Here is a 26,033-nt window from a genome sequence, read left to right on the forward strand (position 1 = left end):
GCGCATGCGCACGAGGCAGCCGGCGCGTCTATATGACGTGTTGCTGCCGGGGCGGAGCCCAGTCTCATCACATGATGAAGAGTCCACTGGTGCTACAGCGTCGGAGGCTCACTAGAAAAAACGGGCAGGGTCTCATGCATCACCTGGGGCCTGTGTATACTCGCCAGTCACCTTTTCCTTGAGGGTGGAGGGTTTTAGACATCCGCTTCATTGGGGACAGAGGCCCCGGCTCGAGCTTCCCCGCGCAGGAATAAACTCAAGAGGCAGAACCTAAAATCAAAATGTTTATTGGAGTGTTGTACAAAAGTTTCCAGTCATAAAATGTATATTACAAATCATTGGAAAAAAAAAAAAAAAAAAAAAAGAACACCACATTTGGCATGCATCTTCTTAAAAACCGAATCTCGGAAATGAAAGTCCATGCCAGCCCCAAGGCTACAGCCCAGCTCCGTTTGCAGGTTGTGCTGTGACGCTCGCTGGACGCAGGGCTTGGAAGACGCTGCAGGCGGCGACGCCCCAGGACTGAGTCCCTTGGATCTTTAACAAGAAACTGCCCCGTGCAGGCCTCAGACCAACCCCAGCCAAAGCCGCTGGCATGAGGACAGGTGCATGATCGGATTCTGGGTCAGCCCGCAGGCCTCCTGGCTCCTGGGCTCAGCGGGGCAGGCTTCCGCGTTAACCTTGGGCTGTGCACCCCAGAACCCGCGTTGGTCCAGCAGCCGTGGGCCTCCCCCCAGGGCTGGGCGGCGTCTGATGCTTCGCAGGGAGGGCGCTAGGCTTGGAGTCACAGCATGGGCTTACACAGAGGGATGGTTTCGCATCGTTCTAAGCGGCACACAGCTAAGCGTATTTGGGGACAAATGCAAATTGTTTCCCAGGCCATAAATAACTTCTAAAACTTTGATTTTCTTAGTGTTTCCAAAGACTCAATTCTCAATGAACCTCCAATCACCCACAGGATGCACAGTCCACACCTCTCCCCACTCCCTTCAGCTAAGGGCACCTGCAGTCCTAGGACCACCCTCAGCCTCCACCCAAGGCAAATGTAGGGCGGGGGGTTCTGTGGACCTGGGGCGTGCTGTGTTCAGGACAGGGCTGGGCAGTGTCTGGACACCAGGACCTGCCGGTTTTGGGGGGGGACTTTGTCCCTGAGCCCAGCCTGTGAAGCTGTCAGCAAATTGCAGACCAACTCCAGGATACAGCTTTGCTCCCCCAGGCCCAAAATACGTAGGATGTGGCTGAGACCACTGCATACTCTGCACAGGACAAGACCACCAAGACCCACCCCCGGAACACTCGCTGGCACGAAGCCTGGCCACTGGAGTCCAGGTGATTCCTGCCATGAAGGTGGGGAAGAGGAGTCTGTCGCCAGCACTCCCACTTCCAGCGGCTGGCAGAGGGTATCCCTGGGGTGGGCAAAGCTCCCCACCAGCCACCTGACTGGGAGCACAGCGTGGTAGCCTGTCGGGCCCCTCCAGGAGGAAATGCTTTGGTAAGACACGCCCCCCTTGATCCACATGGGACAGGGACTTTTTTTTTTTTTTTTTTTGAGACGGAGTCTCGCTCTGTCGCCCAGGCTGGAGTGCAGTGGCCGGATCTCAGCTCACTGCAAGCTCCGCCTCCCGGGTTCACGCCATTCTCCTGCCTCAGCCTCCCGAGTAGCTGGGACTACAGGCGCCCGCCGCCTCGCCCGGCTAGTTTTTTGTATTTTTTAGTAGAGACGGGGTTTCACCGTGTTAGCCAGAATGGTCTCGATCTCCTGACCTTGTGATCCGCCCGTCTCGGCCTCCCAAAGTGCTGGGATTACAGGCGTGAGCCACCGCGCCCAGCCGGGACAGGGACTTTTGAGAGCAAGGACAGCGAGCGGGGGCTACATGGAGCAGCGGGTGTTTCTGCTTTGTCAGCCGCTGGCTACTTCCCGGCCTGGGGCTGGGGCCCCCCATTCCTTCCTCCCACTGGCAAGTCCCCAGGGAGACGGGATGCACAGTGACAGGGGAGCAGTGCCGCCCCCACCCTGCCAAGGCCTGGAGACGGCGCGTGCCAACGGCTCAGTTTTGGTGGCTTTAAGACTCGAGCTGCACTTTCTGAAGGAGGCTTTCCTGTCAGAGTGACCCCCAGTCCCACACCACCCCGGGGAGGAGAGTCAGCCTGTCCTCAAGGCCCTGGCGTGAGCTCCTGACCTGCGTACTGACTAATGTAAAAAAATAAATATCCATTAAAAAAATAACTTCTGTGTATCTATGAGGGAGGGTGTAAACGGTGAGCTATTGCCAAAGGGGGTGCCAGGCGTTGGGAAGCTGGACTGAGGGGCTTGGGGGCGTCGTGATAGGAGTCAGGTGGCCTTGGCCTATCTGAGAAACATGGCTTCAGCGAGAGAATCACAGATGAAAGCTACAGTATGGATAGATGCGTGTGTGTATCTAGGCGCAGGGCAGACGGAGCCGGAACCCGGGAGGGGCTCCACAGCGCTCTCCTCCAGGGAGTCCACATGGTGGCGTTCCCTGCAGACAGCTGTTCTGAAACTCACAGCCTCTGCCTCCGAGGCAACCAGCTGTGTCCCCTCCCTGCTTAATGTGACAGGTCTTACAACGGGACTGTCCTCATTCTCCCTTCCCCGGGTCTTCCCCTCCCCTGCCCTGTTGGCCCTGCAGAGTCAGGAACTGACCTGAGGGAAAACTCCCCCAAATAAAGTCAACGGTCCGAGAAACCCGGCCGGTGGGCTGTCAGAACGGCAATCTGGAAGCCCAGGCAGCGGAGCGAAAACCCACCCTGGGGGCCATGCCACCCCCACGCTGCTCCACACCCACTGCGTGGCTGCCTGAGGAGCTCCTGCTGTCAGAAGCTGGGCAGCCAGAATGCAGGCTTGGCCCCCGGCCCCACCAGGTCGACGCCTGGATTCTGAATTTGGTTTTGTAGAAAGCCTTCAAAAAACCCACCACCACTGAATTCCTACGCGGTTTCCGCGCTCTGTTCGCATCGGGGCCGTCTCCTGTCCCCGCTCTAGCCTCGCCGGCCCTCCTCCCTCCAAGCCCGAGCATCTTCTAAACCTCGGGGTCCTGGCCCTGGGCTTCCAATTTGACCAAATGGTGAGATGGGGAGTGGGGTGGGACTGAAAAGTCTCCGGGGCAGCGGTGAAGTGGCAGCGAAGTGAGGCTGGAGGATACCCACCCACACGTTCTGGCAGTTTGCTTAGAAATTCTCTAGAAATGTATCAAGAACTAAAGAAAGCCAATGATATAAAAATAGTTTTCAGTGGCTCTGGGTAAAGAAAGGTGTGTGGATGAGGAGTGTGGGTTCACATCACGTAGCAGCCTCTCGAGGTGGTCCTCGGGTCCCCCTGCAGGAAGGAAGGAAGGAAGGACGGCCATGATCAGGGCCAGCCTGGAGGCGGCCAGCAGGTAGACGGCTGCCCCCACCTCCCCACCAGGGAGGGGCTGAGCGACAGCAGTGTCTACTTCTAGAGCCTTCCATTCCACTTCCACTTCCCCATGAGCCCGCCTGTGAGCGACACGTTCTGTTTTGGGTTCCAAAACAAATCACAGGAATCTTGCGATACGTGCATTTACCGCAGTGTGGCTTCGGCACTCATCTTCTCCCCAAAAGCCAATATTGAAGGGACCTGTGTCTTTGACTGAGGAAGCCTGGTTGACCAGAGAGCATCTGGGAGCTGTTCAACACCCACCTCTCAGGGGACCCCCTGGCCAGCTACCCTGAGGTCTGTGGTGTCGTAAATCCACATGACGGGCGCGACCCAGGAGGCAAGAACAGGTCTGTGCCGTGCCCGTAACAGCCAAGGCTGGCTTCACCCTGAACCACGGCAGCCAGATGGAGCTCCCGCCGGGGATGCGGCAAGCACACGTGTGTGTGCGTGCAGGAGCTCACTCTGCCCCAGATGCTGCCCCCCAGCCGCAAGTGGGCACCGGGGTCCTACCTGTTGGTGGAAAAGATCCTCCTCGCCGAACTCGGCTTCCTCCTCCTCTTCCTCCCCATTCTCATTCTCTCGCACCACTGAGGACTGCTTCACAGTCCTCATGGCCACTTCCTGTGTGGGACAGGACACGGCAGCGCGTCCAGGGATCAGGCCCAGAGCTGCCGTGGCCGCCCCGAGAGTCCCCAGGCCCCGCTCAGGACTCTAGCTGAGCACCCCCCAAGCTGGGCACCTACCTCGCCATCCGCGTTAACCAGGACGGTGCGGAAGCTCTCGCCCGTGCCCCAGCTGCTCTGGCCCTTCCACACCAGCGTCGAGGGGGGGCTGTGGGCCACTCCAGCACCAGCGGCCCACACCTGGGGACCCAGGAACAATGGCCCCGTCAGGGTCCCCTCTGGTTCCAGGGATGTGGGTCAGCCACTGGCTCCTACCGCACAGCCCCCTTCAAGGCCCTCAATGCCCTGGGCATTCAGTCCTTCCAGCCTGACGCAGGCTCATCCAGGGTGATGGCCCCAGGATACAGAAGAGACCAGGCTTCTCTTGGCAAGCAGGGCTGAGCTGGGATCTGACGCCCACCAGGCTCCACGGCCCATGCCCTTGACTGTTACACTTCACGGGGACGCCTGCCAGCCCCAACGGCCTGGACTCAGACCCAGGGCACATAGCTCAGACTCCAGGGAGGCCCAGTGGGGTGACACCGGCACATGGAGGTTCTATGACTGCGGCAGCTACTCTTAGACAGTGCCTGGTGCCACCACCATCCCTACCCCCTACCAAGTCCTGCTCCTCCAGCCCCCTGGCCCCACCTCACATCCCATCTGTGGCCACCCTTGCCCTCCTGCCCCACCACCTACCGTGACCATCTGGCCAGCGCGCAGGACGTACTTGGGCGTGAACTTGTAGGCGATCTCCTCCCCCTCCAAGATCTGCCTCTTAATTCTCCAGTTCCCCAGAGACTGATCCTGGAAGGCACGGCGCACACCTGACCCTCAGCCACCAGGACTGGGACACCGCCCCGATCGCCCTGGCTGGTGGCCCCGTCACCCTGACCCTGGTCACCCCCACCAGCTGGGTCACCCCGTTACCCCTGTGCCCCGGTCATTCCGGTCACCTTGTCCCCTGCCTCGCATTGGCCGGTGGCCCCATCACCCTGACCCTGGTCACCCCCATCAGCTGGGTCAACCCATTACCCCGTCCCAGTCATTCCGGTCACCTTGTCAGAGTTGTTCTTGAGCTGCACGAACTTGCCCTCCAGGTCGATCTCCTCGATGCTGACACTGCCCGAGGCCGAGGCCTGCTGGGCCAGGTGGAAGCCGCCACCACCACCCGTGCCCGTGCCCAGGACGCTGGGGCCGCTGCCCAAGGGCTCCTCCACCTCCAGCCTCTTCCGCTTACTGCGGCCCAGGCGCCCAGTGGCCGACGTGCTGCCGCCGCTGCTGCTCGAGGTGGCTCGTGAGACGGTGACGCGCGAGGATGGGCTGGGGGACAGCTTCAGCCTGTGGGGAAAGAAAGGAGGGCCGGACTGGTGGTGGCAGCCCCGGACAGCCCAGGGCACGCAGAGTGGCGGCCGCGGTCCAGCCCCACCTCCACCCCTGCCCAGCACTCCCAGCAGCCCCGTCTCGCCTCTCCTCCTACCCCGCCCCTCCTCGCTCCGCGCCCCCAAGCCCCCAGGCCTGCCGCACCTCTCCTCTTCGCCCTCCAGGAGCTTCCGGTAGGCGTTGATCTCCATGTCCAGGGCCAGCTTCACGTCCAGCAGCTCCTGGTATTCGGCCAGCTGCTGCTGCATCACGTCCCGCATCTCCGTCATCTCTTGCTCCTTGGCGTCCAGCATCTTCCGGAACTTGTCCCGCTCCCCGGCCATGGCCTCCTCCAGCTCCCGGATGCGATCTTCAGCGGCGCTGGCCTGCGGAGGGGGCGGGTGGCGAAGGTCAGGGCAGCCCCTGAGTCACAAGGCCCGGGTGATCCTGGGACTGCGGGAGAGGGGCCCTCACCGCAGACTGGGGCAGAGACCAGGGCTGGGCATGGGGCGCACGGGACGGGAGGGAAGGGGCATCTCTGGGCGCCCCGAGGGCTCCATCCACTGCCAAGAGGCCAGAGCCCCGCGCCCCGCACATCCGGGACAGGGCGAAGAGGTCGGGCCAGGGGGCCGGCGGGCGGTGGCGCTGTGCGCGTCACCTGCTTCTGGAGGCCGGAGAGCTGGTAGCTGAGGGACTCCAGGCGCATGCGGGCCTCCTTCAGCTCCTCGCGAGCCGCACTGGCCGCCTTGTCGTTCTGGTCAGAGCTCAGCTTGGCGCTGTCCAGCTGTGGGGAGATGGGCAGGTGAGCGCGGGCGCGGGGTGGGGGTCCCACCGGCCACCCCTGCCCACCCGCCCGCCGGCCACACCTTGGCCTGGTAGGTCTGCTCCAGCTCCAGCTTGTAGAGCCGCACTTGCTCGTCGTGCTGGCTCCGCAGCTCCTCCAGCGCCTGTGCCATCTTGAAGTCATACTCCTGCTGCCGGCTGCTATCCACCTCCACCAGGCGCCGCTCGTGCCGCCGCCGCGTCTCCCGCACCTCCTGCGGACCGAGGCCTCATGACCCTCCGGTCCCGCCTGGGCCCCAAGCACCAGGCCTAAGGGAGGGCTCCAAAATGTGCCAAGAGGAACCTCCAGGCAGTTCCTGGTTCCTTGTGCACAAGTTACAAACCGATACACGTGCAGGTGAGAGGCGGCCCAGGGGCCATCCACGCGCTAGAACGGACTCAGCCACGAAAAGGAGTGAGGCTCTGACACCGCCAGGCATGAATGCACCTTGAGGACGTCACACTCAGCGAGAGAAGCCAGACAGAAAACGCCACCGTGTGTGATCCCATTTCCATGAAATGTCCAGGACAGGCCCATCCACGGAGACAGGGAGGGGATGGGTGGGTACCGGGGCTGGGAGTGACTGCTGATGGTGGGGGGTGGGGGGGGTGTTCTTTTTGGGTGATGGAATGTTCTAGAATTAGAGGTGGTGGTTACAAAACCCTGTGGAGATCCTGCCAATGCTGAACTGTACACTTTAAAAAGGTGGACTTAAAATAGCCGGGTGTTGTGGCGGGCGCCTGTAGTCCCAGCTACTCGGGAGGCTGAGACAAGAGAATCGTTTGAACTTGGGAGGTTGCAGTGAGCCAAGATCGCATCACTGCACTCCAACCTGGGCAACAGAGGGAGACCGTGTCTCTCAAAAAAAAAAAAAAAAAAAAAAAAAAAAAAAAAATAATCTCTCATAAAAGCCATTATTGAAGAAAGCGGGCCAGGCGTGGTGGCTCACACCTGTAATCCCAGCACTTTTGGGAGTTCGAGGTAGGCGGATCACCTGAGGTCAGGAGTTTCAGACCAACCTGACCAACACGGAGAAACCCCATCTCTACTAAAAATACAAAACAGCCAGGTGTGGTGGTAGCGGGCGCCTGTAATCCCAGCTACTCTAGAGGCTGAGGGAAGAGAATTACTTGAACCCTGGAGGTGGAGGTTGCAGTGAGCTGAGATCACGCCACTGCACTTCAGCCTGGGCGACAAAGCAAGACTCCATCTCAAAACAAACAAAAATCAAAACAAAGAAAGTGAATTACTGATGTTCGCACCTCAGGGCCCAAATTACAGGGGGGCAGCAGACCCGGCCCTGACAGTGATGGGATGCCCGGGCCACAAGGCAGGGGAACCACAGGGCAGCTGTCTCGACACAGGGCGGGGTCACACCAGGGCAGAGGCACCAACTGGAGCTCACATGGCTCTCAGGAAGGAAACGGCCCCTTCCTCCTCTTCCCAACTCCCCCTACTCCACGACAGAAACCATGTCACTTATCACCACGGGACTGGTTTATAAAAACAGCAGAGGCTGGGCGCGGTGGCTCACGCCTGTAATCCCAGCACTCTGGGAGGCTGAGGTGGGCAGATCACGAGGTCAGGAGTTCAAGACCAGCCTGGCCAACATGGTGAAACCCCATCTCTATTAAAAATACAAAAAATACACCAGGCTCAGTGGCTCATGCCTGTAATCCCAGCACTTTGGGAGGCCGACGCAGGCGGATCACAAGGTCAGGAGTTTAAGACCAGCTGACAAACATGGTGAAACCCTGTCTCTACTAAAAATACAAAAATTAGCTGGGTGTGGTGATGCGCACCTATAATCCCAGCTACTCAGGAGGCTGAGGCAGGAGAATCGCTTGAACCCGGGAGGCAGAGGTTGCAGTGAGCTGAGATGGTGCCACCATACTCTAGCCTGGGTGACAGAGCAAGACTCAAAACAAAAAAAGAAAAAAAATTAGCTGGGTGTGGTGGCGCTCACCTACAATCCCAGCTACTCTATAATCCCAGCTACTCGGGAGGCTAAGCCCAGTGTGGGCAAAAGCAAGACTCCATCTCAAAACAAACAAACAAAAAAATAGCAGAAACGCTTCTGAAGGAAGTTGGCTACCTTTGCAGTCAGCGAGGTGGATGGCCCAGCCAAGCAGAGCTCTGCGAGCTGCGCACCCACCCCCACAGCCACCCTCCCGCCTCCACGGCTGCCCTCTCCAGGACTCCGCACCCTGTGGGCTGCACGGGCCTGCGTCAGGCTCCCTACCGCAGCTCCCTGTGAGGGCTCCGTGGGGGTCTCTTCCCAGCCCCTGCACAGCCTTCGTGGGTCTCTTCCCAGGTGCCCTGTGGGCTCTACCTGGGGCATGTTCCTGCGCCCCCGCACAGAAGCCCTCATGAGTCTCTTCACGGGCTCTCTCACAGGCTCCTCCATAGACCCCCTCACAACTGCCCTGGCGGCCTTCCCTCTGGCTCCTGTGGGGGCCCTCGCATGCTCTGGGCCTGGCCGGAGCGGGGCACGGCTCCTGAGCAGCCTGGACATCCCTCCACCAGCAGTCAGCAGCTCTCCCTGGGCAGTGAGTGTGGGCCCGGCCAGCCCCGGCATTCCACCCTGCACTGTGACATCACAATTGGTTGTAACGAACACAGGCCGACAACGCCTTCTCTCCCCACTCCCCTCTCTGAGCCCCTGGAGGCAGAGGCCCCAGGAAGGAGGCTGGGTGGGGAGCGCAGGCCCCACCCTCACTTTGGACAAGGAGGCCCTGTGGGAGGCTGGACAGTGGCCCCCAGAAGATGCACCTGATGCCTGCCTCATGGTCTAGTGGTTAGGATCCCAGGCGGCGGGGGCTCGGCTCTCAGGGGTCTAGTGGTTAGGGTCCCAGGCGGCGGGGGCTCGGCTCTCAGGGGTCTAGTGGTTAGGGTCCCAGGCGGCGGGGGCTCTGCTCTCAGGGGTCTAGTGGTTAGGGTCCCAGGCGGCGGGGGCTCTGCTCTCAGGGGTCTAGTGGTTAGGGTCCCAGGCGGCGGGGGCTCTGCTCTCAGGGGTCTAGTGGTTAGGGTCCCAGGCGGCGGGGGCTCTGCTCTCAGGGGTCTAGTGGTTAGGGTCCCAGGCGGCGGGGGCTCTGCTCTCAGGGGTCTAGTGGTTAGGGTCCCAGGCGGCGGGGGTTCTGCTCTCAGGGGTCTAGTGGTTAGGATCCCAGGCGGCGGGGGTTCTGCTCTCAGGGGTCTAGTGGTTAGGATCCCAGGCAGCGGGGGCTCTGCTCTCAGGGTGGGAACACCAAGCTTTTAGAAAGGCAAGAAATCACAGGAGACCTTCCTTGACACTGAAGAGATGTGCTTCGGCCGGGCGCGGTGACTCACGCCGGGAATCCCAGCACTTTGGGAGGCCGAGGCGGATGAATCACCTGAGGCCAGAAGTTCGAGACCAGCCTGGCCAACCTGGTGAAACCCCGTCTCTACTAAAAATACAAAAATTACCTGGGCATGGTGGTGCACGCCTGTAATCCAGCTACTTGGGAGGCTGAGGCAGGAGAATTGCTTGAACCTGGGAGGTGGAGGTTGCAGTGAGCCAAGATCGTGCCACCACATTCCAGCATGGGCGACAGAGCAAAACTCCGTCTCAAAAAAAAAAAAAAAAAAAACACAGGCCGGGCGCGGTGGCTCAAGCCTGTAATCCCAGCACTTTGGGAGGCCGAGACGGGTGGATCACGAGGTCAGGAGATCGAGACCATCCTGGCTAACACAGTGAAACCCCGTCTCTACTAAAAAATACAAAAAAACTAGCCGGGCGAGGTGGCGGGCGCCTGTAGTCCCAGCTACTCGGGAGGCTGAGGCAGGAGAATGGCCTGAACCCGGGAGGCAGAGCTTGCAGTGAGCTGAGATCCGGCCACTGCACTCCAGCAAGGGGGACAGAGTGAGACTCCGTCTCAAAAAAAAAAAAAAAAAAAAAAAAAAAAGATGTGCCCACGTCCCCATCCCCAGCAGCTGTGAATGGACCTTATTTGGAAATGGGGTCTTTGCAGATGCCATTACGTCACTATGGATGATCCAGGCAGGCCCAAGTCCAATGACAAGTGTCCTTGCAGGATACAGAGTATGGACACAGAGGGGAGGCAGCGTGGGAAGACAGAGGCAGGCACTGGGGAGATGCAGTCGAAGCCAAGGGCGCCCTGAGAGGCAGGAAGGAGCCTCCCTGGAGCCGTGAGGGTGGACTTTGCGCTTCTGCTGTGCCAGGCTGGAGGCCAGGCTGCTCGCTCACCTCCTCGAACACACTCTTCCGGAAGTCCAGCTCCTCCTGCAGGCTCTGGCAGCGGTTCTCCAGGTCCACACGCATCAGCGTCTCCTTCTCCAGCTGCTTTTTGGCCACTGCATGACCGTCCTCGGCCTGGAAGACACAGGACAGCGAGCCGTGTGACAACGTGTCTGCTGCAAACGCCCTGCTGGGGTGTCCCATGGCCCCTGGCACCTACCTTGGCCAGCTGGGCCCGCAGCTCGGCCACGTCACTCTCCAGGCCGCGCTTGTCGCTGAGGGCAGCTGCCAGCTCCACCTCGCTCCGGTGGAACAGGGACTCCAGGTCCTTCACACGGCCCTGGGCCACCGTGAGCTCTCCCTCCCTCTTCTTGGCGCTGAAAGTCAAGAGGGCAAGTGAGCGGGGAGGGGCAAGGTCCATGGGGCCGCAGGGAGCACCTCAGGGGGCGTCAGGCAAGCCCAAGGACAAGGTCACCGGGGCTTCTGAGCCCCAGACCTTCCCGTCCCACAGACGACGCAGCCCCATGCACCCAGGCAAAGGCACACGTGCCCTCATCGTCTGCCCTGCACTGTCAGGAGTCCAGCAAGTGACAGCCACCAGTGCTTGGGACCACCCTGGAGGTGTGGGCTTTTCCAGCCTCTCCTGCCCATTCTGGAACCAGGAGGACCACTTGGGAAGAAATTAATGCATCCTCTATTAATGTTACAAAGGAAGACCCTGGCCTTTGAAGAGTCGGCCTTGTTTGTAAACTTGAACTGTCTGAAGCAGGCTTACCTGGTCTTCCACTAAACCAAATTAGCTCCAACATTAGATATTTAAGATAGCAAATACTCAGGCTTTTTAAACACACAAATACTACCAGTGTGGATTTTAGGCTTTTTTTTTTTTTTTTTTTTTTAAGAGACAGGGGTTCACTTGTTTGCACAGGCTGGTCTCGAACTCCTGGCCTCAAGGAATCCTCCTGTCTCAGCCTCCCAAAGTGCTGGGATTACAGGTGTGAGCCACCCCTCCCCGCAGGGAACTAACTATATCTCCCAAGCAACAGTGAGGACACCCACGGTTTCTCAGCGTCAGAACTGCTGACATTTGGGGCGGTCCTGGGCACTGCAGGGTGCTGAGCCCTGTCCCTGGCCTCCACCCACTTCAGACCAGAAGCCTCTCGCTGCCCAGTTTTGACAACCACAAATGTCCCCAGGAATCACCCAGTGTCCCCTGGGGACAGAATCACCCCAGGATGGGGACAACTGGGTGTATCTGGAATAACACAGCAAAGGCTGCTGGCTGGACATGAAAAGCACATCCACATCCAGGCGGCTGGAGCCCGCGGCCAGAGGCCAGAAGTGACAGGGACCTCTCCCACCCAGCAGAATGCTGTGTTCCCGACTCTGCCTAGAGCCTTTCTTTTTTTTTTTTGAGTTGGAGTTTCACTCTTGTTGCCCAGGCTGGAGCGCAATGGTGTGATCTCAGCTCATTGCAACCTCCGCCCCCCAGGTTCAAACGATTATCCTGCCTCAGCCTCCCAAGTAGCTGGGATTACAGGCATGAGCCACCAGGCTCGGTTAATTTTATATTTTTAGTAGAGATGGGGTTTCTCCATGTTGGCCAGGCTGGTCTCGAACTCCTGACCTCAGGTGATCTACCCGCCTCGGCCTCCCAAAGTGCTGGGATTACAGGTGTGAGCCACCGTGCCCGGCCCCCCAGTGCCCTTCAAAAGACCACCTAGGCATTTGCCCAAGAACTGAAAGTGACCACCTGTCTAACTGTATCCTCATCAACAACTGTATTTATCTATATTATCTATGTGCATATATATCCATCTACAGATAGCTGTATCTTTCTCTCTTTCTTTTTTATTTTTTTGAGACGGAGTTTCACTCTTGTTGCCCAGGCTGGAGCGCAATGGCACAATGTTGGCACACCCCAACCTCCGCCTCCTGGGGTCAAGCAATTCTCCTGCCTCAGCCTCCCAAGTAGCTGGGATTATAGGCATGCACCAGCACGCCCAGCTAATTTTGTATTTTTAGTAGAGACGGGGTTTCTCCATGTTGGCCAGGTTGGTCTTGAACTCCCGACCTCAGGTGATCCACCTGCCTCGGCCTCCCAAAGTGCGGGGATTACAGGCGTGAGCCACCGCGCCCGGCCTTACAAATAGCTATATCTATCTATTGCTGTATCTATCACTGTCTATCTATCTATCTATCTATCCATCTACCCATCATCCATCCATCCATCCATCCATCCATCATCCACCCATCTCTCTCTCTCCCACTAGCTGCCAAGCTCTCACTCTCTGTGGGACTCTTCCTTCCTTCCTTGTGTGACCCAGGAAGGGAGGGCTGCCCTCCCAGCTCACAGTGCCCTCCCTGCCCAGGATCTGTAATAAATCCTCAAACTTGTTTCCTATCGCTGTGCTGAATTTGCACCTTCTGTCAGAAGAACCAGGAGCTGCCCCAAGCTGGGATCCCAGTGCCAGAGCAATGGTCAGGCAGGCAAACGCCGGACATGGGTCAGACGAGAGCTACAGGGCAGCCCGTGTGTAAACAGCCTCTCCTGTGAGGGGTCCCTGGTCGGGGGTCAGACAACCAGGTCTAAGGCCACCTGCCAGGTAAAAGCATCCGTGCCAGGTGCACTGAACCCCAGGTCTGGCTCCTGTTGTGTCCCGCCAGGGGCAGGGCTGCCAGCCGCTCTGGCGCTGGACCTGGTGAAGCCAGGGCTCTCCACACTGGAGATGTGGCATCTGCTTGCGTTTGAGAGGTATGAAGGCCAGACTTCGGCCACAAAGCTGACGCGCCCCCATCGGCAGCCCTCAGGGACACTCAGCTCTACTTCCCCGCATGGAGCAGATCTCCAGCAGGGCCTGGGATGCAGATCCCGTATCTCTAAGCACATGCCACCCAGGCCAGGCCCTTCTGCTCAGAGGGTGGCGAGCCCCGCGGCCCTGCAGGGGATTTTTGCAGGGGTCTGGGGGGAGCTGGAGTCTGTTGGGCAAATCCTGACCGAGTGCCCGCTGTGTGGAAGGCACCACTCTCACACCAGAGGTGCGTCTAGAACCCTTGCCTTACACTGCGGGATGTCCTTGCAGGGGGAGGCACCAGCGACACAGGCTGCCCACCAGATGGGAGGCTGCCTGCAGGCAGGGCTGAAGCGGGGCTGGGAGACAACCCTGGGGGCAGAGACCTGAAGGAGCAGTGCTGGAGCAGCCAGGGCCACCGCTGCTGAAACAGCCTTCCAGGCAGGCGAACAGCAGCCCAAAGGCCCAGGGGTGAGGTGGAAGAGGCAGGCTGCAGACCAGCTCAGAGGACTGGAGCAGAGATCAGGGTATCTGGGAATCTCCTCAATAACTCGGTCTAAACCACAGGGTTCCGCAGGACTGCAGGGCACGCCCAGAAGGCAGGGTGCTGGCTACCAGGGCTCAGACCCGGTTCCTAAGAGCACCAGGCGCTGAGTTAGAATCTTCAGCTGTGTACCCGGGGTTTCGTGGCAGGCTCTGGCTTGTCAGGTCCTGCACGCTGCTCCTTGTGTTTCACTCATTGTGGGGTTTTGGAGATAAATTTGTTAGGGTAAGAAAAACACTAGGCTTGGCCCAGTGGCTCATACCTATAGCCAGCGCTTTGGGAGGCCGAGGTGGGAGGATCTAGCCCGGGAGTTCAAGACCAGCTTGAGCAACATAGCGAGACCTCATCTCTACAAATAATTAAAAAATTAGGCCAGGTACAGTGGTTCACACCTGTAATCCCAGCACTTTAGAAGGCTGAGGCGGGTGTATCACTTAAGTCCAGGAGTTTGAGACCAGCCTGGCCAACATGGTAAAAAAAAAAGTAGCTGGGCATGGTGCTGCGAGCCTCCAGCTACTCAGGAGGCTGAGGCAGGAGAATCATTTGAATTTGGGAGCTGGAGGTTGCACTGAGCTGAGATCGCACCACTGCACTCCAGCCTGGGTGACAGAGCAAGCCTATGTCTCAAAAATAAATAAATAATAAAAAATAAAAAAATTAGCCGGGTGCAGTGGTGCCTTCCTGTGGTCCCAGGTACCCGGGACGGGGCTGAGGCAGGAGGATCACCTGAGCCTGGGGGTTCGAGGCTGCAGTGAGCTGTGATTGTGCCACTGAACTCCAGCCTAGGCAACAGAGACCCTGTCTCAATGAAAAGGAAAAGATGGGCCTCACTGCAGACGCCACGCACTGCTCCGGAGATTGTGAACTGGGAATTCCTCAACACCTAGGGCGGGCACTGTGTAGCATTTTCTTTTTTTAATGTTTTAATTTGAGGTGAAATTCACATCCTGTAAATTTCAACTTCTTTTTTTTTTTTTTTTGTTTTCTTTTTTTTGTTTTTTGAGACGGAGTCTCGCTCTGTCGCCCAGGCTGGAGTGCAGTGGCGCGATCTCGGCTCACTGCAAGCTCCGCCTCCTGGGTTTACGCCATTCTCCTGCCTCAGCCTCCTGAGTAGCTGGGACTATAGGCGTCCGCCACCGCGCCCGGCTAATTTTTTGTATTTTTAGTAGAGACGGGGTTTCACCGTGGTCTCGATCTCCTGACCTTATGATCCGCCCGCCTCGGCCTCCCAAAGTGCTGGGATTACAGGCGTGAGCCACCGCGCCCGGCCAAATTTCAACTTCTTAAAGTGAACAGTTGAGAGGTGCCTGGTACAGGGCCAGCAGCAGCTCTGTCCCGTCTGCACGGTGCAGTTCTGACATTTCAGAGCTCCGTGCACCCCTGTCCAAGCTCTAATCATGCCAGAGCCTGCATGGCCCCACTAATGAACCTGCTTATTAAGCACAGTGGGTGCTGAAGGCAGACAGCTCAGAGCCGCTGCCCGAGCAGGTCCCGGGGTACACCTGTGCTGTGTGGGATGTGCTGAGAGTGGGCAGCCTGTCCTCATTCGTGCCTGGCCCCAGGGTCCCCAGCTCCTGGCCACCATCAGGCGCAAATGGTCCCTCCTGGAGCCCCAGGCCCCGGGCAGGCGGGCAGTGGTCCCTGGGCCAACCTGGAGGGTCTCCTGTTGGCGAAGGGAAGCCAGCTCTCCATGGGAGCAGCACCAGCCCAGGCGGAGGGAGGGCGTCGGATGGAGAAGTCCCGCCCACCCGCCCCCGTCCACCCCGTGGTGCCGGGATCAGGGTGACGTCGTGCCCAGCCATGACCACTCACCTCTTGTTGACCTCGTCCAACTCTGCCCTCAGCTTCCCAATCTCTATCTGCAGCCGGGCGCGCTCTCGAGCTGTCTCATCCAGGACTCTCCGGGCGTCGGCCAGCTCTGACTCGTACAGCGCCTTGATGCCACTCACCTGGGGAGACCCAGGACAGGGTGAAGTGAGGAGGGACCCTTCCCCTTGGACTGCAGCAGCCTGGGGGCCCGGTCACTGGCCCCGCTCAGATTCCCGGGGACTGGCACGCAGAGCGAGAGGATGGCAGCCTGGGGACAGCCTGGACCAGCACAGCAGCTGGATGGAGCCTGTCCCCTTCCCCGGAGGACTGGCCACACCCAGACACGCAGCCCCTTGGCTGCTCTCATAGCGACATGAGGCCTGGCCATTAGGTGCATTTTTCACACTCTTGGTTTCAGAACCAGAAAATTGGTGGGACATTTAATCAAGGATCTCTCCCGCTGGGCACGTGGACACTGAGCTGATCACTCTCGGACAACTGGTGATGACAGCAACCTGGGGCCCTCCCAGACCCCGCTGGGCCCCTGAGACCCTCCACTTCTGCAAGCCAGGGCCCCCTCCCAGGCCTGCTAGGCCCGAGAGCCCCCTGCCCCCACTAGCCTCTGCAACCTGGGGTCCCCTTCCAGACCCCTCTGGGCCCCTGAGACTGCCCCCAGGCCTCTGCAACCCGGGGCTCCCTCCCAGACCCTGCTGGGCCCAAGACCCGCCCCCCAACCAGTCTCTGCAACCTGGAGACCCCCTCTCAGACCCCGCTGGGCCCAAGATCCCCCACTTCTGCCAACTGGGGGCCAGCCCGTGCCCCTCTATGCCCCCACCTTGCATGCAGGCACATGGCCCAGGCTCAGGCTGGGCTGCTCCCTGGGATGGAGGGAGGAGCATCTGGCCTCCCCCTGCTGTGTCCCCCCCGACAGGCCAGCTGCCAATGTGGTGGCTCAGAGGCTCCCAGACAGAAGCTCCCACCGCTCAATCACAGGGATCTGCAGTCAGAGCCCCCAGCACTCCCCACCAGCTCCCCCTCCATCAGCTCCCCCCCGCCACCAGCTCCCCCCGCACCAGCTCCCACCCACCAGCTCCCCCCTCACCAGCTCCCCCTCAACCAGCAGCCCCCCCACCAGCGGCCCCCACCTTCCACCCCTCAATCACAGGGATCTGCAGTCCCCAGCTCCCCCCACACCAGCTCCCCCCCACCAACTCCCCCGGCACCAGCTCCCCCTCCACCAGCTCCCCCCCACCAGCTTCCCCTCAACCAGAGGCCCCCCCCACCAGCGGCCCCCACCTTCCACCCCTCAATCACAGGGATCTGCAGTCCCCAGCTCCCCCCACACCAGCTCCCCACCCCACCAGCCACCCCCACATTTCCCCATGGAGACCCGGCCCAGCCAGCAAGGACGCGGCGAGGGGCTGGGGGGTCACCAGGGCGGGCAGAAGTGACTTGAACACCCTCTGGGCCTCCCGGCTAAAGAAAGCCCCCAAACCCGCCCCTCCCGAGGGCCGCCGGGCGAACTCGAGGCACACGCGGTGCCCGGGAAGGCGACCTCTTCGCTTGCTACTAATCCTGCTGCAACCACAGCCGCCACCTGCCTGGCCTCTGCACGCGCCAGCTGGGGGCACGGCTCAGGCTTCTCGTGGCCTTCCTGCCTCCCCTCCTCCCACAGGACCATGCACTCAATGAGTTTAAACATATGTGGAAGCAAACCGCAGTGAGATGCCACTTCACACCTGCCAGGGCGTCCGTCAAGAAGACAGACGGTCGCAGGTGCGGGCAGTACACAGAGAAATCGGAACCTCACAGACAGTAGCAGGAACCTGAGCTGAGGCAGCCCTACAGAAAACAGCACAGGGGCTCCCCCAAGAGTCACAGAGCCACCCCATGACCCGGTAACTCCACTCCTGGGTGTGGACCCAGAAGAAATGAAATTCACTTCCATGCATGTTTGAAAACTACACATGGTGCTGGGCGCGGTGGCTCACGCCTGTAATTCCAGCACTTTGGGAGGCCGAGGTGGGCAGATCACGAGGTCAGGAGATCGAGACCATCCTGGCTAACACGGTGAAACCCTGTGTCTACCAAAAACACACAAAAAAATTAGCCAGGTGTGGTGGCAGGCGCCTGTAGTCCCAGCTACTCAGGAGGCTGAGGCAGGAGAATGGCATGAACCCGGGAGGCGGACGTTGCAGTGAGCCAAGATCATGCCACTGCGCTGCAGCCTGGGCGACACAGAGACTCTGTCTCAAAAAAACATATACATATGGCCGGGCGCTGTGGCCCAGAGGCCTGTCATTCCAGCACTTCAGGAGGCCGAGGCAGGCAGATCTCCTGAGGTCAGGAGTTCGAGACTGGCCTGACCAACATGGAGAAACCCCGTCTCTACTAAAAATACAAAATTAGCCGGGTGTGGTGGCGGGTGCCTGTAATCCCAGCTACTCCGGAGGCTGAGGCAGGGGAATAGTTTGAACCTGGGAGGCGGAGGTTGCAGTGAGCCAGGATCGCGCCAGTGCACGCCAGCCTGGGCAACACAGTGAAACTCCATCTCAAAAAATATATATATATGTATATATATATATATATTCCATTAAAACATTCCTCATCCCATCACCCCAGCGTGACCATGAGAAAAACAACACACAAACCCCCATTGAGGAACATCCTACTGCACACCTGCCCAGCCCCCTCAGGACCAACCAGAACCTCTAACCAGGAATGTGGAGGAAACTATCAGCTCGGAGGAGCCTGGGAGAAAGGGACATGGTCACTAAATGTCACGTGAGATAGTGGATGGGGTCTTGGGGCAGGAAAGGATAGCAGGGGAAACTGAGGAAGTATGAATACATAATGGATCTGCCCGCCTTAGCTTCCCAAAGTGCTGGGATTACAGGAGTTAGCCACCGCACCTGGCATACGATGATGGGAGGCTGAGGCCAGCAGATCACCTGAGGTCAGGAATTCAAAAAAAGTAACTTTTTTTTTTTTTTTAAGACAGAGTCTTGCTCTGTCTCCCAGGCTGGAGTGCAGTGGGGTGATCTCAGCTCACTGCAACCTCCGCCTCCTGGGTTCAAGCGATTCTCCTGTCACCCGAGTAGCTGGGACTACAGGTGCCCACCACCATGCCCGGCTAATTTTTGTATTTTTAGTAGAGATGGGGTTTCACCATGCTGGCCAGGATGGTTTCAATCTCCCGACCTCATGATCGCCTGCCTCAGCCTCCCAAAGTGCTGTGATTACAGGCGTGAGCCACCACGCCCAGACGGTTTCTACATTTTTAAATGGCTAGGGGTGGCCAGGAGAGGTGGCTCAGATCACCTGAGGTCAGGAGTTCGAGACCAGCCTGACCAGCATGGTGAAACTCCATCTCTGCTAAAAATACAAAAATTAGCCAGACGTAGCAGTGCAAACCTGTGATCCCAGCTACTGGGGAGGCTGAGGCACGAGAATCGCTTTAATCCGGGAGGCGGAGGTTGCAGTAAGCCGAGATTGTGCCACTGAACTCTAGCCTGGACAACAGAGCGAGACTCTGTCTCAAAAACAAAAACAATAAAGGGGAAAAAGATGAAGATACTTTGTGACACAGGCCGATTCTATGCACTTCACAGTTCCATGCGTATAAATAAAGTTTTATTGACACACAGCTCCACCTACTTATTCACCTATGGTCTAAGGCAGCTTTCACCCTATGGCAGAGCTGAGCGGTTTAGATGGAGAGTGTCTGGCCTTTTTTAGAAAAAGTCTACCGACCATGCCTGGGTGCCATGCTGTGATGATGAGGAAAGTTCTCGTCTAGAGGCCGGGGCACCTCACAAAGAACCTCTGAGCCTGCGGAACAGGTGTGCCGGGGCAGGACAGCCTGCCTGTGCTTCTGAGGCGCTGCAAAGGGCTGGGGACAGGCTGGGCCTTTTGTTCCATGTGTCACGGCATCTAGCAAGTGCTGGGCTTGAGGGATGCCACCAAGTGTGTCCACACACGTGGACCTGGCAGGGCTCAGACGGCCTGAGATGGCCTTTGCCTGGACCCGTCGGACACAGAGCGGCACAACTCAGCTGGAGGAGTCCACGGTGGGACAAAATGGCCCGGCTACAGCTCTGTGCAGATAATGCAAACACCAGCTTGGGGTCTCTTCCAAAGCGGACTCCACCCTCCACGCTCACCTCCGAGACCCCCTCTGGCAGCCCTAAGCAGCCAGGGGACACCAGGGGCAGGGAAAGGCAGAAGCCACCGAAGCCAGGTCTCCTCCCTCGGGAACGTTAAGGCCTGGCAGGGAAGTACCTGGAGTACCTACCTCTCCTGCACCTGGACCCAGGCCACGGCGCTGCCTCCCTGCACCCGTCCCCACCCCCAACACCCAGTGATCCTCCTTCAACAAATACCCATCTGGCCAGCACCCACCCCACCCTTCCCCAAGCCCCCCAACAAAGCTTGTATATGGTGATTCATCCACACCGCCAAAAGACACCCCCCAGCATCACACGGGAATGTGGAACCCATGCTTGGCCTGGTTTTGTACGAGTGTGCAAGGGTGAGCTCGTGCGGGCAGGAAAGAAGTGAGCAAGTTAGCCGGGCATGGTGGTGCAGGCCTGTAATCCCAGCTACTCGGGAGGCTGAGGCAAGAGAAGTGCTTGAACCCAGAAGGTAGAGGTTCCAGTGAGCCAAGATCACACCACTGCACTCCAGCCTGGGTGACAGAGAAAGACTCCGTCTAGAAAAAAAAAAAAAACAACGGCCAGGCGCGGTGGCTCATGCCTGTAATCCCAGCACTTTGGAAGGCTGAGGTGGGCAGATCACAAGGTCAAGAGATACAGACCATCCTGGCCAACACGGTGAAACCTTGTCTCTACTGAAAATATGAAACTTAGCCAGGTGTGGTGGCGCACGCCTGTAATCCCAGCTACTTAGGAGGCTGAGGCAGGAGAACTGCTTGAACCCAGGAGGCGGAGGTTGCAGTGAGCTGAGATCACGCTGCTGCACTCCAGCCTGGGCGAGAGTGAGATTCCATCTCAGAAAAGTGAGAAACGTGTGTGTGAGGACCTTGGGGGACGCCACGCACCAGGATGCTGTGAGTCGTGTTATGAGCCTGAAAAAATCTGAACTGAGTCCCTCATGCCTGGGCATGGCTCCTCGGCCTGGCCACTCTCGTGGGGGTTGCGTTATCCTCATGGAGGCTGGGTCATCCTCATGGGGTTAGGGTTAGAGTTAGGTAATTTGCTTTTCAGGGGGCTGAGGAGCACCCCAGCCTCCACCCACTCTATGCCAATCATGTCTCTCTCCCAATGTGACAACCAAAGGCAGGCCCAGCCTTGGCCAAGAGTCCCCCTGGGGGCAGAACCTGGCCAGGTGAGAGAGGCCCTGCTGTCCAGGTGACCTGCATGCTCTGAGGCCCGACACCCCAGGTCCCTCCTCGCCGGAACTCCCTCCCCTGCCCCCCATCCTGCCAGCCTGAGCCAGAGGCTGCTTTCTGAACCCCACCTGGCCCACCTGTGTCTAGAAAGACCCCAGCTATTCCGGGTCACTCCCTCCACGTGACACCTCCCTACTAGCGGCCCCTACCCCAGCAGGTTTCCAGCTCTGCTCCCCACTAGCCAGGTTCCTGGCCCACCAGTCCCAGGCGGAACTCCCAGCTGTCCCCTGCCACATGCCCTGCAGACACGGCTGGGTGACAGGGCTCACGGGGGGGGCCAGTGTGTCATCTGCTGAATGGCTGCCTTCACCCGAGTCAGACCTGCATTTCACCCTGCCTGAGTGAACTGAGTTGTAAAGGACGCTGCTGGGGCCCCGAGAGGTGGCGGGGCCAGGCTCCCTCTAGAGCACGGGGCGGTCCAACAGGGCGTCCAGTGGGGCTGGGGCTGGTACCTCCCCAACACTCATGAGGCCCTGCACCCTCAAAGCTCCCTGCAGCTGTCCCTCCCATTGGCAGGGGGACAACAGAGGCCCGAAGACAAGAAGCCAGCTCTAATCCCGCACACCACGGGTCCAGCAGGCGGCCTCGACGTTGGGACAATTCTGTCCCCGCTGGACAGATGGCAAGATGGAGGCTCCAAGAGACGCCGGGGCCTGCCCAAAGCCACACTAATTGAAAAGCAGGGGACTGGCCGGGCACGGCGGCTCACACCTGTAATCCCAGTACTTTGGGAGGTCGAGGCAGGTGGACCACCTGAGGCCAGGAGTTTGAGATCAGCCTGGCCAACATGGCCAAACCCTGTCTCTACTAAAAGTACAAAAATGAGCCAGGCGTGGTGGCGCACACCTGTAATCCCAGCTACTCAGGAGGCGGGGACAGGAGAATTGCTTGAACCCGGGAGGCACAGGTGCAGGGAGCTAAGATCACACCACTGCACTCCAGCCTGGACGACAGAGCGAGACTCCAACTCAAAAAAAAAAAAAAGGAAAAAAAAAAACAGCAGGGGACCCCACCAAGCACTGATCTTCCTTCTACCTCCCTGAAGGCACCAGCTACATTCTTTCAGGTTCCCTGTCCCCAGGGCACTGTGACAGCAGAACCCACAGGGAGCCACTAAACAAAAGCTAACCTGCTGTGGCCCCACACACAAGAGCTGAGTATTATAATTATGCCCATTCCAAAGGCGAGGGCACTGAGACTCAGAGAGGGTAAGGGACTAGCCCAAGGTCACACAGAGGGTAAGTGGCTCCCAGAAACGACCTGACCCCCTCAACAAGCAGCTTTTCTCCCAGAAGCCCACCAGGTCCTCTGATCTCCAGATGGGCGAGTGGGGGCTGGGAGCTGCAAATCCCGACTTCAGCACCTGGCTCTCCCAACAGGATGCTGGGACCTGGGGACCCCAGGACCCCCAACCCATGGCAGGAATCAAGTGGGTGCTCCTGCCTGCCCACCGTTCTGGAGTCCTGTCCTTGAATTGGGCATGGCCAGCGGGAGGGACAAACAGCCTCCCCAGGGTTAGGTTGGGGAGCAGGACAGATGGCACCCAGACCCCAAGACACCCCGACCTCACGCCCCCTTGACGGGCAGACTTTCCAGCCCTTTCTCCTTCAGTCCGCACTGAAGCCTCGGGGTCCATTCAGAACCTCAACACTTTCCTCTGGACCCAAGACCCCAGCTCTCCCGCTTCCTTCATATTCCCTTGGGGACAGAACCTGCCAGGCCACCAATGACCCCAGGGCACAGATAAGGGCCTGCGAAATTTCCCATGGGACTCCAAGGTATCAGAACCTCTCCCTTGGCCCCCTATCCCCCACCCCCCGCCCGGGTGAGAGATGAGGGGCCTAATTCCTACCCCAGTCACCAATCTCTCCTGGATTCATCAGGGAACTCACTAAAGCTCCAGGGAGAACTGAGACCACGTGACTCACCCCAGAGACTCCAGGAAGACCCCCCCCCCCACACCCCATCATGGGCCTCCTCAGAGGGCCTGGGCCCCCCAGTCTCTTCGGAGCCCAGAGACCACCCCCATTCCCCCCCAGATGCCCCAACACCCAGCTTCATCCCCAGAGACTCCCACTCACACCCCCTCAGTTGGCGGGGGTCCACCAAGTCTCCTTGGAATCCTCTGAGGGATGAGGCACATGGTGGGCTGCAGCCCAATACTCAGGGAGCCCCCAAATCCCCAGGACCTCTCTTTGGTGGGGAGCCCTAGTCTGCAACCCTCATGGCCCCAGAACACACCTCTCACAGAAGGGTCCCCGGAGCTAGCTGGAGGCGCCTCTGCAGCCTTCACTCAGGACACCGAAGATCTCCTGGGACCCCCTCCATAGGTGAGGCATTCCTGGTCTGCACTTCTCCCTCAATGCCCTGGAAACTCCTGGGGGCCCCTGAGAGAATGGGCCATTCCCATCTGCACCCCTCCCATGGGGTCCCCCAAGATCTAGGAAACTGCGGTGAGCAGGCTCTGCCCAGGCGGCACCCCTCACTCAGGGTCTCCTCCTGGAGATCCCCGAGGCCGGGTCGTCCCCACTCCTGCTCAGGGTCCTCCGTGATCGTGTACCCCGCGGTGGGCTGGGCCTGGCCGAGCTGCACCCCTCACTTAAGGACCCCTCGAAACCCCCTGGAGACCCCCAAGCAGGGACCTGTCCCGGTCTGCACCCCCCCCAGGGTCCCCGCGATGGCGCACCCCGCGGTGGGCAGGGCCTGCACCCTTCATTCAGGAGCCCCCCAAACCCCCTGGAGACCCCGAGCCGGGAGTAGTTCAGAGTCCCCGCGATCGCGCGCCCCGCGGTGGGCGGGGCCTGGCCGAGTAGCACCCTTCGCTCAGGAGGCACTCTCCGAAACGCGTCGGAGATCCCCGAGGCCGGACTGTCCCCGTCCGCATCCCAGCTCAGGGTTCCCCGCGATTGGGAGCCCCGCGGTGGGCTGGGCCTAGCCGAGCAGCACCCCTCACTCAGGAGCCCCCAAACCTCCTGGAGACCCCTGAGCCAGAGCCTGTCCCCGTCTGCACCCCCGCCCAGGGTCCCCGCGATCACGCACCCCGCGGTGGGCGGGGCCTGGACGAACTGGACCGCTCACTCTGGGGCCCCTCGAAACCCCCCGGACACCCCCGAGAGCCGGGCCCGTTCCTGTCTGCACCCAGGGTCCCAGCGATCGCACACCCCGAGGTGGGAGGGGCCTGGCCGAGCTGCACCCCTCACTCAGGGGCCCCCCGAAAACCCGCGGAAACCTCCGAAGCCGGGGCCCGTCCCCGTCTGCACCCCCGCCCCGGGTCCCCGAGATCGCGCGCCCCGCGGTGGGCGGGGCCTGCCGGCTGCACCCCCGCCCGACCCCTAAGCCCCGGCGCCCACCTCGCGCGTGGTCACCTCCTCCTTCTCTGAGATCTTGAGCAGGAGCCGGTCGTTCTCCAGCTCCAGCGCGCGGACGCGGTCGATGTAGTGAGCCAGGCGGTCGTTGAGCTCGCGCAGCTCCTCCTTCTCCTGCAGCCGCGACAGGCGCGTGGGCGACAGCGGCGTGGCTGGTCCGCCCGCGCGGCCGGGCAGCGGCGTGGCCATGGTGGCGGCGGCTCGCGGCCTGCGCTGCTCGCGACGGCGGCCCGGGCTCGGCGGGCTCATTCAATCCGCGCCGCCGGCTGCAAGATGGCGCCGCGCCGCGCCGCGCCCGCCGCCCGCCGCCGCGGGGCAGCCTGGGACTGGTAGTCCGGCCACCAGGCGCGCGCGGGGCACGCCGGAAGTTGAAGTCTCTGTCCAGCTCCCGCTTCGCAGAGGCGCTGACTCCAGAGACAGACCGCCTGGCTGCAAACTCCCAGCTCCGCCACGAGGAAACAGCATTGTTTCTTTTTAGTGCCTGTTTCCACACTTAGAGAACCTCAAAACGTGCTCAAAGAACCAGACACAAAAGGCCCTATAGGGCCGGGCGTGGTGGCTCACGCCTGTAATCCCAGCACTTTGGGAGGCCAAGGCCGGTGGATCACTTGAGGTCAGGAGTTCGAGAACAGCCTGGGCCACATAGGGAGGCCCCACCATCTCTACTATGGAGGCGCATGCCTGTAATCCTAGCTACTGGGGAGGCTGAGGCAGGAGAATCGCTTGAACTTGGGAGGTGGAGGTTGCAGTGAGCCAAGATCGTGGCACTGCACTCCAGCCTGGGCAACAATGGGAAACTGTCTCAAAATAAAAATAAAAAAGCAAAAAAAAAAGCCATATAGTGTACAATACTACTGATATAAAATGTCCAGAAGGCTATCAAGGAGCATGAATTTCAACAAATTGAGTTTAATGATCTCATTGGCTCTTATTAGCAATTCATGAATGGGACAGCATTCAATCTGTGAAATAGGCACTCAAACGAGCTGAGCAGAGAGAATGGGCACTCTACATTATAAGCAGAAAAGGCTGAAGAAAGGAGAAATAATAAATAAAATAAAAGCCAGGCCAGGTATAGTGGTTTGCTCACGCCTGTAATGCCAGCACTTTGGGAGGCCGAGGTGGGAGGATCGTTTGAGCCCAGGAGTTTGAGACTAGCCTGGGCAACATAGCAAGACCCCATTTCTAAAAATAAAAATAAAAAAAAAACAGCCAGGTGCAGTGGCTCACACCTGTATTCCCAGCACTTTAGGAGGCCAAGCCGGGCAGATCACGAGGTCAGGAGTTCGAGACCAGCCTGACCAATATGGTGAAACCCTGTCTCTACTAAAAATACAAAAATTAGCCAGGCATGGTGGCACACGCCTGTAGTCTCAGCTACTCGGGAAGCTGAGGCAGGAGAATTGCTTGAACCTGGGAGGCGGAGGTTGCAGGGAGGCGAGATTGCACCACTGCACTCCAGCCTGGCAACAGAGTGAGACTCCATCTTAAAAAAAAAAAAAAAAAAAATTAGCTGGGCGCCTTTAGTCCTAGGTATTTGGGAGGCTAAGGTGGCAGGATTGCTTGAGCAAGAGAGGTCAAGGTTGCAGTGAGCCATGATCACATCACTGCATTCCAGCCTGGGTG

General features: G+C 59.3%; 1 protein-coding gene across 2 annotated transcripts; it reads right to left on the reverse strand.

Moving 5' to 3' along the window:
- Positions 1-192: 192 nt before the first annotated feature.
- LMNB2 (lamin B2) lies at positions 193-24,695 on the reverse strand. Of its 2 annotated transcripts, none has more exons than XM_045378471.3 (12): positions 24,393-24,695; positions 15,636-15,772; positions 10,708-10,864; positions 10,497-10,622; positions 6,312-6,482; positions 6,104-6,229; positions 5,611-5,831; positions 5,142-5,424; positions 4,783-4,890; positions 4,165-4,284; positions 3,932-4,042; positions 193-270 (listed from the first exon to the last, which is right to left on the reverse strand). In XM_045378471.3, the coding sequence occupies exons 1-12, from the start codon at positions 24,654-24,656 to the stop codon at positions 208-210; spliced, it is 1,887 nt and encodes a 628-aa protein (XP_045234406.2). In that variant the 5' UTR covers positions 24,657-24,695; the 3' UTR covers positions 193-207. The 2 variants fall into 2 exon arrangements, with proteins under 2 accessions (XP_045234406.2, XP_005587524.2); XM_005587467.4 differs by lacking the exon at positions 193-270 and adding an exon at positions 272-3,337.
- Positions 24,696-26,033: the final 1,338 nt, after the last annotated feature.

Source organism: Macaca fascicularis, chromosome 19 (assembly GCF_037993035.2).
Source record: "Macaca fascicularis isolate 582-1 chromosome 19, T2T-MFA8v1.1".
Taxonomy (NCBI): Eukaryota; Metazoa; Chordata; class Mammalia; order Primates; family Cercopithecidae; genus Macaca; species Macaca fascicularis.

Bases quoted from the DNA above. Each gene is read 5' to 3' on its own strand.
- LMNB2 (XM_045378471.3), bottom strand. From the start codon at position 24,656: ATGAGCCCGCCGAGCCCGGGCCGCCGTCGCGAGCAGCGCAGGCCGCGA. The intron at 5,425-5,610 runs GTGCGGCAGGCC...CTTTCCCCACAG, and splicing joins CTGGAGGGCGAAGAGGAGAG to GCTGAAGCTGTCCCCCAGCC. The intron at 4,043-4,164 runs GTAGGTGCCCAG...TGTCCCACACAG, and splicing joins TGGTTAACGCGGATGGCGAG to GAAGTGGCCATGAGGACTGT.